The sequence below is a fragment of the Sciurus vulgaris genome, assembly GCF_902686455.1.
Source record: "Sciurus vulgaris genome assembly, chromosome: 3".
NCBI lineage: Eukaryota > Metazoa > Chordata > Mammalia > Rodentia > Sciuridae > Sciurus > Sciurus vulgaris.
This window is the reverse complement of record NC_136463.1, coordinates 45,165,227-45,182,662: the sequence shown is the minus strand read 5'-3', so window position 1 is coordinate 45,182,662 and position 17,436 is coordinate 45,165,227. Positions and strand designations below refer to the sequence as shown.

Here is a 17,436-nt window from a genome sequence, read left to right as displayed (position 1 = left end):
ATTTATTACAATATATTTTCCTCTTAGTTATTGTTAATTTCTCCCTGTACCTAATTTATACATTAAACCTTATCACAGTACTATATATAGGAAAAACAGTAAACATTGGGTTTGATACTATCTAAGGTTTCAGGTATCTACTGGGCATCTTGGAATACATCCCCTGTAAATAAAACAGAACTACTATATTTGATGTGCCATAACAATCTTGATTCAAAAACCCAACTCCTTCTGGTGAGGTGAACCTTCACTCAAATGTCCTCCTAGATCCCTGCATTAAAATTACATCCATACACCCAGAATTTCCAATCCTCCTTCTCTGCTCTACTTTTCTCCACAGCATACACCCACTTCTAATCTAGTACATATTTTGCTTTTTAACTGCCAGTCCCCATGAGAATGTAAGTTTCCCAAGAGCATGCCTCATTCACTGATGAGTCCCCAGCACTTAAAATATTACCTGGTATTGACTAGATCCCTCCATAAAAACTCATTATTAAATTAATATATAGAGGTATTTAACATAACATGTCATGATATACTTTCATTCAGTAAGAAGAAGGTTAAGTCGAAATAAACTTGATTACTGGTTTTCAAAATGACTATGAACCATATTATTGAAAACGATTTGTTTTGGCTCCCTAATTCTGAGAGAACAAGTTTATGAGATATCTTAAACAAAAAGATTTAGACAATATTCTATAAAAAGCAAATAGAGCAGACACATACAATTTATATTTCCCTCTAAATTTACAGACATTCAACAATGAACAAAAAATATTCTTCAGGAAAATGTAAGTGGTGGGTTTCATCAAATGCAAAATGTTTTGAAAACTATTTTAAGATATTCACATAACAATAAAAAAGTTGCTACAGCAGGAAATATTATTTTCACAACTATGACTGAAAGTATCTTATTGTCTATCTCATCCTTGCCACCTAATTATAATGATGTTATATTACAAGGGGTCAATTTCTTCTGAAAAATTTATCTTTTTATGTGCCTTCTGGCAGTTTTCTCAATCCACTTCTGTAGTGGGGAAATGACAGTGCCCAAAAGCAGCCACACTGTGGCTAACCCACAGTTAAGGCTTCATTCCTGACTGACTACTCTTGTTAATTGTTTTCTTCAATTTTCCATTACCATTTCTGTTTTTTTTAAGCAAAACATCCCATAATCAGCTTTCTCTCTCTGGCTTTTTTCTTTTCCATTTCCTCAGTAGTAAGGCTGACATGCTGAGGGATGCTGTTATTGAGATGGCCTCCGTTTTCAGAATGGTTCAACCCTCAGACAGGGGTTGATGCATGGTGGACAGTCACTGAAAGAATAAACAATGGGCCAGAAGCAAGTGTGTCCTGTGGGAGCCTGTTACTGGTATGAACATAAATAGTTTCTTAAATCTTTTTTTCACGTAAAAAGAGAAGGCAATGCTAAAGATACCAAGATTCAAGATATGTGTATTCCTGGGTAGATTCTGTTTTTTCAGGTTTTGGGTGGTAGGTACTGCACAGAGACTCCCAGCTCCGTTTCTCAACTATTTGGGCTGGATCTCAGTCAAGGCCCCAGTTTCTTTCTTGTCTTTTTTTTTTTTTTTTTTTCTCTGTCCCTGTTACCCACAAAATTTTAAGATTTGGAAGAGTATGTTATGTGTGGTACCAAAATCTTTAAAAGTTTTAGCAAAATGGGGATAAAGGTATGAGAAGGTTGAATCTGAGTAGAGAATGAGAAGCTGGCAATTTTAAATAGGGCATGTATTTAGTGTGAAAAGTAGAACAATAAATTCTAGAAGAAAAGAGGACAATATCTTTATGACCTTAAGATAAACAACAATTCTTAAACAGGATACAAAAAAGTACTGCCCATTAGAGAAAAGACTGATAAATTAGAATTAATTAAAATAAAGAGCTTTGCTCACTTGTGAGAAATTTAAAGTCTAGTGGTCCATTTTCAGATTACAGTATTCAGCTTTAATTGGATCCAATTGTAGTCCTTCCCTCTTTGCCTGCCCTAATTCTAAAATTAGCCAATCAGTTAGTTTGTAAACTGGAACTCCTCCAGAGTGAAGAGCACCCCTACATTACATTAGGTCAGACATATAAAGTGATGGACTGCCCCGCTCAAGTGCTTCCTAGTTGGGTTTTGGTAGCATGCCCTTCTGTCAGAAGTAAAGGTTAGGGCAGATTTGTCCTGCAATGGCCGTGCCCATGGCGGAGCAATAAGGTTATGACAGACCAATGGTGGAGGGAGTGCATCACTGACAACTGTATTCCTTCTTCACAGATTGTCCAAAGCCATAGGGAAAACGGTGGAAAATTCACCATTGTCACTGCCAGAGAGTGATTTATGGCTTCATTCTTTTCTCAAGCTTCTAGTTTGGCTTCATACTTTAATCTTATGTGGGCTTTTATTCCTGAATCTTGGCTAACCTCCTTAGGCTTAACCTATTGGCCTCAAAAAGATTGGGCAGTTGCATTACTTATCTACCTCCTTATTACTACAGGAATTGGTTATGTACTCTTATTTGGAATTAACATGATGAGTACCTTTCCACTCAACTTGATTCATATAATCACAGAGAAATATGCTAAAAATAAACAGCATAAGAAATACCAAGGAGAGGTCATCCTAGCATTAAGAGACATTTCTATTAGTGAAGTAAACCAAATGTTCCTTCTCACAGCCCAAGAAAAAACAAAAACAAAAACAAAAACTGAGTTGCATGTAAACATGCTAACATCAAGCATGGTTAAGTTTTTGACAGAATAATTTTGACCATAATTATACTATTTTCTTTTTATTGTTCAATATTGAAATGTAAAAAAAAGAAAGTTGTTCTTCTCTTCAATAAATTTTGATTAATACTGTAAATGTTTTCAAATATTCATTATTAATAGAAAAATAAAACACTACATAAAAAAAGAAGTAAAGGTTAGCCTTGCTCACCACTTTTGAGCATGTGTTTGTTTCTTGTGGCACCTCATTATTTCTAACATGACTGAAAGAGTGGAAATTCAAACCACATTCAAGATGGACTTGCCAAACATCTATGTGAAAAAAAAAATTATATCTAGAATATATAAAGAACTCCTTAAAGCAGTAAGGAAAAGAAAGACAAAGTGATTTTTAAAATAGGCAAGGGCTGAGTATACAGTTCAGAAGTAGAGTATGTTCTTAGTATGCATAAGAACCTGAACTTAATATCTAACGCCAAAATAATAAAAGTGGGCAAAGGACCTGAATAAGTTCATCCTCAAAGAGACAATCCAAATGACCAATCGGCATATGAAAAGATACTCAATCCTATTAGGCCAAAGGAAAATGCAAATCAAAACCACAAAAAGATATATTTACCCAAAGACCATTAGTAAAAAGACTAAGGATAATACCAAGAATTCTTGAGAATGTTGAGAAACATATCTCTTTGTAAAGCTGGTTAGATGTAAATTATTCAACTACTTCAGAAGTCTGCTTGGCACTATCCACTATATTTGGATATAAGCTTACCTTATGGCCCAGTAATTCCATTCCCAGGTGGGATGAGAATATACATATCCTAAGAGTTCATGTACAAAAGCATGCTTGTACTATTTATAGTAATCCCAAACTAGAAATGACTTAGCTGTCTAACAATAGAATGCATAAATAATAATCATACCATGTGTTACTAAATGATAAATAAATTGTAGCTATTTGCAATAATATGGAGAAATCTTACTAACAATACTATATGAAAAAGGTCAGACATCAAATATTATAGTTTGTTTCTTCCATTTATATAAAAGTCAAGTACAGGCAAAGCTAACATAGTATTTGGGATATATATTTTTATAGAAACTGTAAGAAAAATTGAGGTCAACAGCTATCATAGGGTATTGTGAGGGGTCATGATTGGAAAGTCATGAAAGGTGGGAACTGTCAATGCTGTGCTTCTGGATGGGAACAATGATAACATGGCTTTTGTTTCATTTGTAAAACTTTAATTTATATTTTATGCACTTAAAAAAAACCCTATATCCAGTATTATTGCCCTATATGAACTTCACAGAAGATAAACACTGTCCTAGTGAATCAAAACCCTTAAACTAAGTGTAAGCATTCTTAAAACCACAGAAAAAAATTTCAGAAAAATTCTAGAGGACAACATCTTGGGATCTTCATGTGAATTAGGAAATTATCCATTTTGAGAGGATGCTTTACCAAAAATTGTGTCTGTGAGTGGAATAAGCCTGTTGGGTACACTGGGGTTGGGGAACTTATGCCCCCTATGTGCAAGAAAAAAAAGGCTCCCTTCCTGCTCTCTGCCTTCATGAATGTGGACTACAGGGCAGTCTTTTTGCATAGTGCACAACTATCAACCCCCCCACCCCTTTCCCAGCAGCCCTTCTGGGGAAGATAGAAAGATGACAACTGTATGACAATTGGACTACTATGGACATGCATATATGTAACACATCCTGGAACAGGACCACTACTGCCCAATCTAGCTTTATTGTTCCTTACCGCATAACCTTCTGTCTTCTTCTGGCACCATTTCAGTAGTGCATTGCGCTTGGAGCCACCATATTCCCGAGCCAGGGCTGCCAGAGGGTCTCTTCTTTCCACACTGTTAGAAAGAAGAACACATAATAAGGAGAAGATACTGGCTTTTTTTGTTGTTGTTGCTGGGGACTGAACCCAGGGCCTGTGCTTCCAAGGCAAGTCCTCTACCAACTAAGCTATCCTCAACGCAGATATTTGTATACTCAAATATTCGAGAAATGAGTAACTAGATTGGAAAAAACAAAAGCCTAGGTTTATCCAGAAAGACTCTAAAGAGATAACGAAATTAGTCACATTAATAATGTTTCTTATTATTTCTCATTGTATGAAAGAAAACCTAAATTGTGCTTCTCGACAATCACAAGTCTGGATAGGTTTAGTTTTGTTTTAAAATCCATCCATCTAGCCTCTTATTTATTTAATGAAGCACAAGGTAATTTGAATTAAAGACCTCTATACATAATATAAAAAAACTTATCTCAAGGCCACACCTATATCTAAGCAATATGTAAAAGGTAATATGTAAAAAAGGAAGGGCATACTAAAAACACCAGATCTGCTGCTCATGGGAGGTAACAGAAGTAGAGAGGGAAAACATAGGTAAAATAAAAGGAAATGACTCAAAAACAGGGGTTTTGCACACACTAAAGTGACACTCAATTCTGAGCACCTGATGTAGCCAGTGTCGAGGTGACTTTGCTAATACCTTAACATCCCAAGACCAAGGACTTAGATGCCCCATCCTTGATTTTCCATCAACTTTGACATTAATTTTCATGCTAGTCAAAATTCCAAATATTAAAAAGGAACTTAAAACTACACAGTTCCTTCTATCACAACTAAACCAAAACATAACTATGTTTCTATAGGATTTTTGTACACTATCCTCCTTCTCTAACACCATGTGCAGCAGCTGAAGAATAGAAACTGACCAAGGGAAACACACCATAATGGAGGTGCCTTTCGGGAACATCATCTATAGCAGGCAATGATGTAAAAGCAATTGGATTTACTCCTAGGATAAATAGCATCAAGTTATAGACATAAGAATATTCATGATAGCACTCAAATAATAGTAAAAATTATAAGAAAAACCAAAGGTACATTCATAGGTAAATACAAATGAGTTGTGATCTAGTCATACTAAAGAATACTCCATAGCAAAACTAATGAACAGCAAATATATGCAAAAACATGAATATCAGGAACAATTTTTGAAGGAAAAGAAGAAGACATGAAAACCTGCCATGTTTCTATGTATATAACATTTTAATATGCAATTTAAATAATATAATGTTTATGTTGTTTGAGGATGCAAGCATGCAAGGTAATACAGCAAAGAAAAGCAAGAAAAGACAAATATTAAATCCAGAATACTTGATTTCTTGGATAGAGGAGTGAGGTAATGCAAATAGAGAGGGTATGGGAGGAAATTTCAAAAGTAAATTTCCTTAAACTGAGTGGTGGGTATCCAGGTGGATCTCCATCACAGTCTTTCATCTATTTTATTATTCCTCTATTGTATTGTTGGGGCTCAGAAAATAAGACCCTATGGACTATACTTTGACATGCTAAGAAGCCTTAGAAGCTGCTTTGGATTTAACATCTGCTATAGTTTATATCTGGAAATGTACCCCAAAGGCCCATGTATTAAAATCACCGTCTTCAGGGTAGTGCTATTAGGAGGGAGTAGAACCTTTAAGAGGTTGGGTCTAGTAAATAGGTCTTTAGGTAATTGGGAGTGTGTTCAAGGTAACTGTGGTCCCCTCTTCCCATTCTTTTGCTTCCCAGCTAGGAGAAGAGCTATTTTACTTTACCACATATTGCCACCATGAAGAGCTACTATGTCACAGGCCCAGAATGAAAGGGCCAAAAGATCATGGATTGAAACCTCCAAAATTGTAAGCCAAATCAACCTTCTCTTTGGGCTGGGGTGGTGGTTCAGAGGTAGAGCACTTGCCTAGCACTGGGTTCAATCTTCAGCATCACATAAAAATAAATAAATAAAATAAAGGTCTACAACTAAAAAATGTTAAAAAAAAAAAATCAACCTTCTCTTTGTTCAAGTTGTTTATCTTAGGAATTTGTCACAGTGATGGAAAGTTGACTAATGTAAGTTCTCTTTACTTTCATTTGTCTTTCCCACTACCTGTGCAGGGAGAGGCTTTCTACTGATTTTCTTTTTCTACCTGATCAGAGCCAGCAAAAAAGGAGCACTATTGGCTTCAATCTTATTATGAAAATTTCATTAGCCAAAGAAGACTAACCTCATGTTGCAGGAAGGAAGACTGAAAGTCAAATATGACATCTAGAGAGAAGGCACTTTGTTCCAGGTCACTGTTTGTTTTCCTGGGTCTATTCATCTGCTCAAAATATGATCTACTCTTTCTGAAACTTTCTTCTCTCCTATGACAAAGGTATTTAGGCTGAGCACGGTGGGGCACACCTGTAATCCCAGTAGCTCGGGAAGCTGAGGCAGGAGGATTTTGAGTTCAAAGTTAGCCTCAGCAAAATCGAGGTGCTATGTAACTCAGTGAGACTCTAACTCTAAATAAAATATAAAATAAGGCTGGGAATATGGCTCAGTAGTCGAGTGCCCCTGAGTTTAATCCCTGATACCACCCCCAAAAATAAGGTATTTATGCTTCATTTGGGTGACCTTTTTTTGGGGTGGGGAACTCACGCTTTGTGGATGGTTCCTATGCTTCTGCACATTAATAAATTGTCTCTCTTTTTTTTTTTCCTGTCGATCTATTGCCAGTTTATGTCAGAGATCAAAATTATTAAATCTTCAGGGGAAAAGTCGAAACTTCCTACAGTAACCATTCAATAATCAATAAAAATCTTTTAAAATGATTTTAAAAAAAGGAATAGGAAGAACCTAAACTTCAGCAATATGAACTAAGAGAGATATTTTAAGAAAAACAGTTCAAATGCTAATTTAATTTTTTGTGATGAATGTTTTTCCATACCAGGCAGATCCATGAAGTCAAGCCTACGAATTTCTTTGGTCAGTGTCACTGTTAACTACAAAGTCCTAGTGATCATGGCAGGCTTTATGTCATCCCTTGGAAATGAGCTTCTATGCCAGGCATGGTGGCACACACCTATAATCTCAGCTACTCAAGAACCTCAGACAGGAGGATTCCAAGTTCAAGGTCAATCTCAGCAACTTAAGTGAGATCCTGTCTCAAAATAAAAAACAAAAAGGGCTGGGTACATAGCTCAGTAATAGAGTGCCTTTGGGTTCAATCCTACTACTATAAAAAGAAAACAAAAATTAAAAAAAAACTGAGCTTCTACGCCTTGCACATTTGAAAGGACAGAAATGAAAGCTTGTAAAAGTTCCAGTGTAAATAGAAGACTAAAGCATTCACCGAAGACTAAAGCATTCACCGAACGTTCTTTCTTTAAAATATAAGTTAACTAAATATGCTCCCCTCCCCCAAATTTAATAATTCAGGTTGAGAACTTCTAAAGTAAGTGTTTACTATCATCACATGTGGGTTAATCTCAATGACATGAATATAAAATTTACATAGGAAATTAATTTCACTAATTTATTTAACCTTTCATGATGAAAGGTATAATATAAACAGCATATTAATATACACATGGTCTTTTGTATGCATTTAAGGCATTAATTTGAGAACTGTACTAATTCTGGTCTTTAAAACCTATCTTCATTTTTAAAATCTCTGCAAATAAACAGGACAATAAATAACATCTGGGGATTTAAATTAAACCCTTGAAACAAATGACTTCATCTATTTGGGTTCATATATAGTCTATACCCAAAGAGTCAGAAGATGAACTTATTCAGACTTCCATAAATCCTTTTATATATTGATTTAATTATGATATTTATTATAAAGTTGTTACACTAGATAGTTTTCTATCTACCATTTGTAAGTATATACTGAGTGAAATGCAGTGTGTATTTCAGAAAGCAAGGGCTTGGGAAAAATACCAAAAAGTAAGACAAAATACCTCCTATTCACTAAATTATAGCCATCCAGTGAACAAGAGCAAAGATGATGCAAGTTATTCACACTACAAAGCAGCATACTCAAATGAATGTAAGACACCAATGTCAGAGAAGGGGAATGCCAACGCTACCAAGTTGGTGAGTACAATTTCATGGAAGGTTTAAATTTGAAGAAGCAATATTTTGGAGTATAAAAGGACAAAAGGAAAGCATTTCAATCCAGTAAATAAATAAAGATTTAGAGTCAGAAATGTTTGAATTATATTACAAAGGCATGGAGTCAGACAAGCTTGGAAGGAGTGAAAGACTGGGCCATTCTAGCTGGTGAGTGGGGATGGCACTAAGTTGTGGCTTAGCTAAAAGACAAGGAGTGTGGATAACAGAGTAATGGGAGTTTCTGAGAAGTCTGCAGCAGGATGTACTCAGTGCTTCAGAAAAATAACACAGAGAAGCAGGGAAAACATGAGGGACAGAGGAAAAAGCTGAAAGAGTTACTGGAGTCTAGGTTACCGGAGCACCAGAGGGGAAGAGGTGGCAGAGGTGTGGGAGAGAAGACAGACTATTGGTAATGACCTTGCAGCCTTAATGTTCTCTTCTTCTCTTACTAGATCCTTCACATCCTTGCTAATGTCCCTTTAAACACTGATCTCAAAAATGCCTTTCTAATCCTTATTATATGCCACTGTGTTCTGATTAATCCACCTTAAAGAGTAGGTCTGATCTTAACCACTATTCAAAAACAAAAACAAAATCCCACAGACTTAGTGGTTCCCTAATGCTTTACCGAAATAAGTATGAACTTTTTCTTGCCAATGAGGACTATTTGCAACAGGCATGCAACCTGTCTTTTCAGATGTTAACATCCTAGTCATCCCTCTACCACCTAACACTTGACAGAAAGTTGCTGTATATATCAGGGTCCCTACCCTGAGAAGTCCAGGTTCTAGTTCCACATCTTGCTCATGATGGCACCTTATACATCTTGGCAGAATTTCTACAACTCTTTAGATTTCCTGATCCAATTAACAACTCAGCTCCCAACCCCTGACCCCACAGCACTTTGCTTATACTTTTTTTTGTTTTTTGATAGCCCTTCATTTCATGTAGTATAATATTACTATTTACTGTCCTTCTTTTAGACTCACTGAAGGCAGGTACTATATTTGTGTGTGTGTGTGTGTGTGTGTGTGTGTGCGTGTGTGTGTGTGTACGTGCACGTGGTATTGAGGACTAAACCCAGGGTGGGGACTCTGGCACACCAAGCTACACTTCTAGCCCTTTTAAAAATTTTTTTGAGTAAGGATCTCTCTGAGTGGCCAAGGTTTGCCTTGAACTTGCAATCTTTCTGCTTCAGTCTCCTGAGTAGCGGAGATCTGACATGTGCCACTGAGCCTTACTCAGGTACTGTATCTTAATTATTTTCACTCAAGAGGTATTTGAATAAGTAGATTGTCCATGGGGGACAAAACAGAAAGATGAGCCAGTGTTTTTATGATTTCTCATTGTTTAAAATATGGTACCTGAGTTTGCTTGGTGGTTTCAACCCCCCAGTGGAGGCGCTCAGCAGTCTGGTACTCCCAAAGCCCAGGGAGGGGGGTCTGCTCAGTGACTCCAATGAGGGACTCTTTCTGAGGTAAGGGTCTGGCTTCAGGTCCTCAGTTCTTCCCTTCAGAAGATCTGTGTGAGCAACAACATAATCACCTATCTTCGACGATGAGAAATTTGACTGGTCATCATATTTTATTCTTAAGTATAATTCTTATTTTATTCTCAAGTACAAATACACATACACATACACACACACAATCTTCTTTCCTGAAGTAACAAAAATACAAATAGAAACATGGTATTTTCTAATGATTCTTCAGGCAGGACCAACTATATAAACTATAGGACCTAGATGCCAATTTTGAGATGGCTTTATCAGAGCATTAAAACAAAGTATGGGCCTGTCTAAGAGGCTACGCAACTACTCGGTTTGGATGCCATGAAGCTGGCTCTGTCCCCAAAGAATGTATTTGTTTTATTTTTTAGACACCAGAGAGAATGAGCTGGGAGGAAAATGCCTCATGATTATCAGATCATAGTCAACAGCAGAGAAAAAGCTTGAGAACTAAGAATGATAACTCTTTTATAAGAGAAAAAGTCATTCTAATCACAGGGTCTGGTTCATTAAAAAATTATCAAAAATCATCCTTTTAAAGGTTCTAAATACTGTCATATTAGTCTGAGTCAAAACAGATCCTCAAATGGGCTGAATCTACCAGATAATAAGGATCATAAAAGTAGAGAACAGGAGAAAAATTTTGAGAATTTATTTATATTGACAGAGGAAATGAGCTCAGAGAATCAAGTTCAAAGCTATAGGACAGGACAGTGAGCAGGCTGAGCCCTCGGTTGCCTCCTGTGGATCCACATATAGTTATGCAAGAAAACAATACTTCTACAGCTAATAGCCACCAATTATGGGCAGTGAAGCTGGGAGTGAGACCAATTAGCTCTAAATACTGTAGAAAAATAGTGTTTACATCACTAAAGAGAACAACAAAAAAAGCACATTAGTCCCTGTTTCTGCAGCTTCTGATGACCTCAATGTTGACAAGCAACAGCAGGAAATTAGTAGAAGAAAACAATTTTTACTGTGTAATCCTTTTTTATTATAGTAAATAATATTCCCATAAACAGGTGCCTGGTGGGGGACCAGGCAGGGAGGGTTGCCAGTGAGCTATTTACTCCCAGCAATAGTTGTGGTCTCAACTTCAGTATTTATCTTGTCAATCAAAAGAATGGTTTCTCTTGACAATAGGAAACTTTGAAGCTGATGGGACACAGAGAAAAGGATACAAATACTATTACTCAAAGCTCACCTACCAAGTATACTTAAAAATGGTTAACATGGTGAATTCTATGGTATGCATCTTTTACTACAATTTTAAAAAAAGCACACCAAACACTATGTATATAATTATGTTATTCCCTATTTTATGTTACATAGTAAGTTATGCAGTTATGAAAATCAGGTAGGTTTTTAATCTTCTATTTTGGCTTTCTCCCTCCCAAGGGGCCCATGACTTTAAGTTGAGGCTAATACTCATTAACCACTCAGAAAATTCTAGGATTTTAAAAAATGATACTAAATCAAATGTGCTTATGCACTATAAATGGAAGAACAAAGTTTGATGATAGCATATCTGTTTACAATATAGCTTACTAAGTATTTTAAGCCCACTGTTGAGACCTATTGCTCAGGAAAAAAAAAGATTCCTTTCAAAATATTGCTGCTCATTGACAATGCACCTGGCCGCCCAAAAGCTCTGATGGAGATGCACAACTAGGTTAATGTTGTTTTCATGGCTGCTAACACAGCATCCACTCTGCAATCATGGATCAAGGAGTAATTTCAAATTTTATTATTTAAACATTATATTTCATAAGTCTATAACTGCCATAGGTGATGATTTTAACAGCAAGAAGTGGATTATACTCAAAGACAGTGATATCTTAAGAGGTGTATTTTAAGAACTGTGGAAACAACTGGCAAATTCAAAATCAGATTTTTTTTTCTTAAAATAGTTTTTTTTTTTTTTTTTTTAAGAGTAGAAGACAGCTGTGCGCGGCAGCACATGCCTGTAATCCCAGTGGCTCAGGAGGCTGAGATAGGAGGATAGAAGCTGGCCTCAGCAAGAGCAAGGAGCTAAGCAATTCAGTGAGAACCTGTCTCTAAATAAAATACAAGGACTGGGGATGTGGCTCATTGGCCGAGTGAATGCCCCTGAGTTCAATCCCTAGTACCCACACACACACACAAAAAAAAATAAAAGAGAAGATATTCTTTTGAGATTCAGTTTACATATATATGCATGTATGTATATAAATGTATAGTAAGCATATAATTATATATTATAAAATAACAACCAAGTTTGGCATTTCTCTCTAGTCCATGCATGCTGAGAAGTGCAGTGAGGGCTGCACAACTGGATCTAACATCCACAAATGTATACATTCAGTGCTCGAAATCAGTTGGAAAAATACCACTGATTGTTGTTTTACTTTCAGGTTCATGAAAAGACAAGAAAGAAGAAAAATCAACCCCACAAAAAAGTAAGTCAAAACATCTTCATGTTTAAGGTAGTTTACCTGAGAGGGGAAGGTCTGGAAGATCTAAGCGCTGAGTCACCCCTTTGCTGGCTGGCCGTATGCTGCTGTAAGTCGAATGCCTCTACCAAAACAAAAGGGCACAAGAGCACAGGTGAGCTTGTGACAACAAGCACAACAGGATAACAGGGCTGGGGTTGTGGCTCAGTGGTAGAGCGCTTGCCTAGAACATCGGAGGCACTGGGTTTGATCCTCGGCACCATATAAAAAATAAAGTTATAAAAACAAAAAAGAACAGCATAACACAGGTGCATATGTGTGCATATGTGTATGTATACATAAAACAGTTCTAAGCACACCAGAATCGCCATTGGGGAGCTTTGAAAACAATAAATGCAACTGGCACAATACTCAAAGGGAAAAAAAAGTGTAAACAGTGAAAAAAAATTTCTTTCAGTTCCTCATCAAAATTTCTTTTTCCCAGAGGTAATCATTAATCAGCTTTGGGAATATCCTCTGTGGTACATTCTCCATATATTCAAAGAAATGTATAGAAAATACATTTTTAATGGCCAATAGTTGCTCAATGTCACTAATCAGGGAAATGCAAATCAATACTGTAAGGTCAGATGCCAGTGACCAGAAAGGAGTCAGACCAAAAGCAGCAGAACAAGGCTTTATTGGGGTTTGGCCCTCGGGCAAGATTCACCAGTCCTCCGGGGTGCAAGGCCAGGGTGGAGGGCTGGGGAATCTTTTCATGGCTCCCCCTGGGGTTGGCTGAGGACTCTGTTGATTGACTGGCGGTCGCAAGACGGCCCTAGGGTTTATCTGCGGAAGTCTTGATTGGCCGTTCTTTGGCGCCTGTGGGGCTGCTGATGCCCCGCCCCCATACAGCTGCTCAGACCTCCCTAACAAATACCACAATGAGATATCACTTCATTTCCAAAAGGAGGCCATTATAAAAACAAACAAACAAAAAACCTAGAAAATAACAAGTTTGGCGAAGACGTGAAGAAATGAGAACCCAGTACACTGCTGTTGGGAATATAAAATGTACAGTTGCTGGGAAAAACTGTACGAATAAAAATAGAACTTCCATAAGACCCATCCATCCTACTTTTGCATATTTTTCCAAAACAATGAAATTAGAATCTTAAAGAGATAGTTACACACTGATGTTTAATGCAGAATTATTCACAATAGCCAAAATGCAGAAACAACCAAAATGTTTAGCCAGAGAAAACAGAAAGCTTCTATTCAAGAGAGCTGCTATACATCATACGTATAATGATATTGTATTGTACTCTTTAAAAATTTGTTAAGAATGCAGATTTCCTAGCATGCATGAGGTCCTCGGTTTGATCTCCAGCATCACACACACACAAAGTACAGATTTCATGTTATATGCTTTTTCACCATCCTGAAAACAAATTCTCTGTTTTTAAGAAAACACAAAAGTTTTCATACCAATACATTTTTTGTGTACCATTTTGCTTTGTTCATTTAACACGTCCTAGAGTGCTGGAGCTGCCCTGTATTCTTTCTCTGCTGGGTTGAATCCACCACCTTGACAGATTCACACAAGAACTGCCATGTGAGGCCATATGACCCAGCAAAAAGTACACAGTTCAAGAGCCAGTCTGCTATGACGAACTAGCTGCATGACTTGGATTATGGGTTTCTTTGTACTTTATCCTCTTTATAAAATGGAAAGAATACCAATAGCACCTACACTGGAGGGTTGCTGGGGTAATTAAATGAGTTAAAATCCATTTAGAGTAATCAAAACAGAGCTGGCGGGGCTGGGGTTGTAGCTCAGTGGTAGAGCACTTGCCTAGCATGCATGAGGCACTGGGTTTGATTCTCAGCACCACAAACAAAGAAGTAAAAAAATTAAAAGTCCATCACCAACTAAAAAAAAAAAAAACAAACACAAAAAACAAAAACAAAAAAAACTGAGCTGGGCACACAATAAGCATTCAATGTTAGCTATTATTACCACAATTCTTTTGACCAATCCTCTATTTTATACTGGTATCGATATTGATACTGGCATTATGAAAAACGCTGTAATGAATATCCCATACAGTTGCCTGTGTACAGGGCCATTTTGAAACTTTCCAGAACATTCTTTGTTCATCTTTTAGTGGCCCTGCTCCACATTAAATTAAGCATGATACAGTGTACCCAATGGACACTGTGTAGCACACAATTTTCAAAAAATATTTTGAAATGGGGTTTTGCTATGTCATCCAGACTGGCCTTGAACTTATGCTCCTCCTGCCCAAAGTCTCCTAAGTAGGTAGGATTACCGACGTGTACCATGGCATAGGCTTGAAAAGGTTTTATGTGTGTATGGGGGGGGGGAGCAGTTCTGGGGATTGAACCCAGGGGCCCTCTACTACTGAGCTACATCCTCAATCTGTGTTTTACTTAGAGACAGGGTCATGCTAGGTTGCTGAGGCTGGCCTTGAACTTGCAATCCTCCTGCCTCAGCCTCCCAACTAAATGGGATTACAATCATGTGCCACTGCACCTAGTTTCAAAAGTATTTTTAGCTGGGTGCGGCAGCACACCCTATAATCCCAGCACCTCAGGAGGCTGAGACAGGAAGATTGCAAGTTCAAAGCCAGCCTCAGCAACTTGGTGGCCCTAAGTAACTTAGTGAGACCATATCTCAAAATATACCAAAGAGCTGGGGATGTGGCTCAGTGGTTAAGCACCCTTGTGTTCAATTCCTGTTACCAAAAAAAAAAAAAAAAAAAAAAGTTTTCTTTAAATTTTGCTTTTGGAGTATATAGGCTGAATAAAAGTAATAATACAGGACATCACTGTCTCCTTTATAATCTTGTGGAAAAGCATCCAATATATCACCATTACATGACTTTGCTGTAGATATATAATAGAGACTATCAGATTCAGGGATTTTCCTTCTATTTGCAGTTTTTCTAATTTTGTTTTTTAAATTAAGAAAGGTACTTGTTATCAAATACATTTTCTTGCCATCTACTAGGGATGACCATGTGATTTTTCTCCCTTTGTTCATGTGGTAAATTTCTCTGAATGTTTTCAACAGCCTTGCAGACCTGGAGTAAATTCCACTTGACATGATCTTTTTTATGTATTGCTGAATTTGGTTCAGTATTTTGCATCAAGGTTCACAAGGGAGACTGACCTTTGAATTTTCTTGTCTTTTAGACTTAGAAAGAATTAAGTATTAAATAATATTGATAATAATTAACTATAAATTAAGTATGAAATACTTAATTTCATTTCATACTTAGAATTAAGTATGAAAACTATGCTGGCCCCTTAAAATGTATTGAGAAAGCATATCCCTTCTTCTAGTCCCTGTATGAATTTATGTAAAATTGGTGTTATTTCTTCCTTAAATGTTTGAGGGATTTTTTCGTTAAGACATCTGGGCCTGGTATTTCCTTTGTAGAAAAGATTTAAATTATTAACCACTAAGATTTTCTACTTTTTCTGATGCCAACTTAGTTATGTTTTTGTAAGATTTTGATCATTTTATCCACAGTTTATAATTTTTAGCACAAAGTAGTAATGTATAATATCTTATTATTATTGTTTTAATGTCTATGGGATCTTTAGTGATGTACTCCTTTAAAAATTCCTAAGGAGTTGGGGTTGTAGCTCAGTGGCAGAGCACTTGCCTAGCATGTGTGAGGCACTGGGTTCGATCCTCAGCAGGACATAAAAATAAAAGAATGAAATAAAAATTCCAGATACATCAGGGCTGAGGGTGTAGGTCAGTCGTACAGCACTTTTCCAGCAGGCACAAGGCCCTGGGTATGATCTCCAGCACTGCAAAACAGTAAAAACAAAAATTTCTGGTATAGGTAATTTCTACTTTCTCTTCTTTGTAGCAATCTTGCCAGAAGTTTATCAATTTCAAGTCTTTTATAATAATAAGCTTTATGCAGAACTCCTCTTCATAGGCTCTTGGCTGAAAACATACTAGTACAAAATCCAGTTTTTGTTTTTGAAAGTGTCTTTTTTTGTGTGTTTACCTTCGAAGGATATTCTTTTTCTAGTCACAGAATTCTGAGAGCAGTGACTTTCTTTTAGCATTCTGCAAATGCTGCTGTTTTGCCTTCTGGTTTCCCTCATTTTTTTTTTCTACTCTTTTTTTTTTTTCTTCTGTACTAGGGATTGAACCTAGGAGTAAAGTTACTACTAATAGCTATAACCCCAGCCTTTTTTTACTTTTTATTTTGAGGTGGGTTATCAGTAAGTTGCTGAGGGCCTTGCTAAGTTGCTGAAGATAAACCTGAACTTCTGATTCTCTTGACTCAGCCTCCTTAATCACTGGGATTACAGGATGCACCACTGTGCCTGGCCTCCTTCATTTTTGTTGACAAAGCAGCTGTCAGTTTTGCTCTTACTCCTTTGATATTAAAGATACCCCTTAATATTAAAGTACTTTTAAGTTGGTTTTTCTTTTGTTTCCAGCAGTTTTAACTTGATGTGCCTAGGCAGTTTTCTTTGTACCTTTGTTGCTTGGGGTTCATATGGTTTCTTTTTGAATCTATGACTTGATATCTTGCCTCTGAGGATAGTATATATAACATTACTTAGCAAACTTCCTGTTTACTGCAGGAGAAATGCAGGCCCAAAATAATGCTGAAAAGAGGAAACAAGTTTCCCTAAAGGAGGAGTCTTTGGGGACCAGATCCTGGCTTTAAAATTAGATTACCTTCTCTAGACTTTCATAATGAAGCCAGAATTAAAGACAGAGAATTGTGTAGAATAAGTGATTGGGTCAAATCAAGAAAATGGAAGTTGATTTGAG

The 17,436-nt window shown here is 36.8% G+C and overlaps 1 protein-coding gene across 5 annotated transcripts in view; it reads right to left on the bottom strand.

The window, feature by feature from the left end:
* The window catches only part of SPECC1 (sperm antigen with calponin homology and coiled-coil domains 1), a 274,574-nt gene that overhangs the window by 56,988 nt on the left and 200,150 nt on the right, over positions 1-17,436 (bottom strand). For all 5 annotated transcript variants that reach the window (XM_079131656.1, XM_079131658.1, XM_079131657.1 and 2 more), the window contains 3 exons: positions 12,666-12,747; positions 10,049-10,205; positions 4,502-4,604 (listed from right to left, as the gene is read on the bottom strand). In XM_079131656.1, coding sequence (XP_078987782.1) covers positions 4,502-4,604; positions 10,049-10,205; positions 12,666-12,747 — 342 coding nt within the window. The remainder of the gene's footprint in view (positions 1-4,501; positions 4,605-10,048; positions 10,206-12,665; positions 12,748-17,436) is intronic.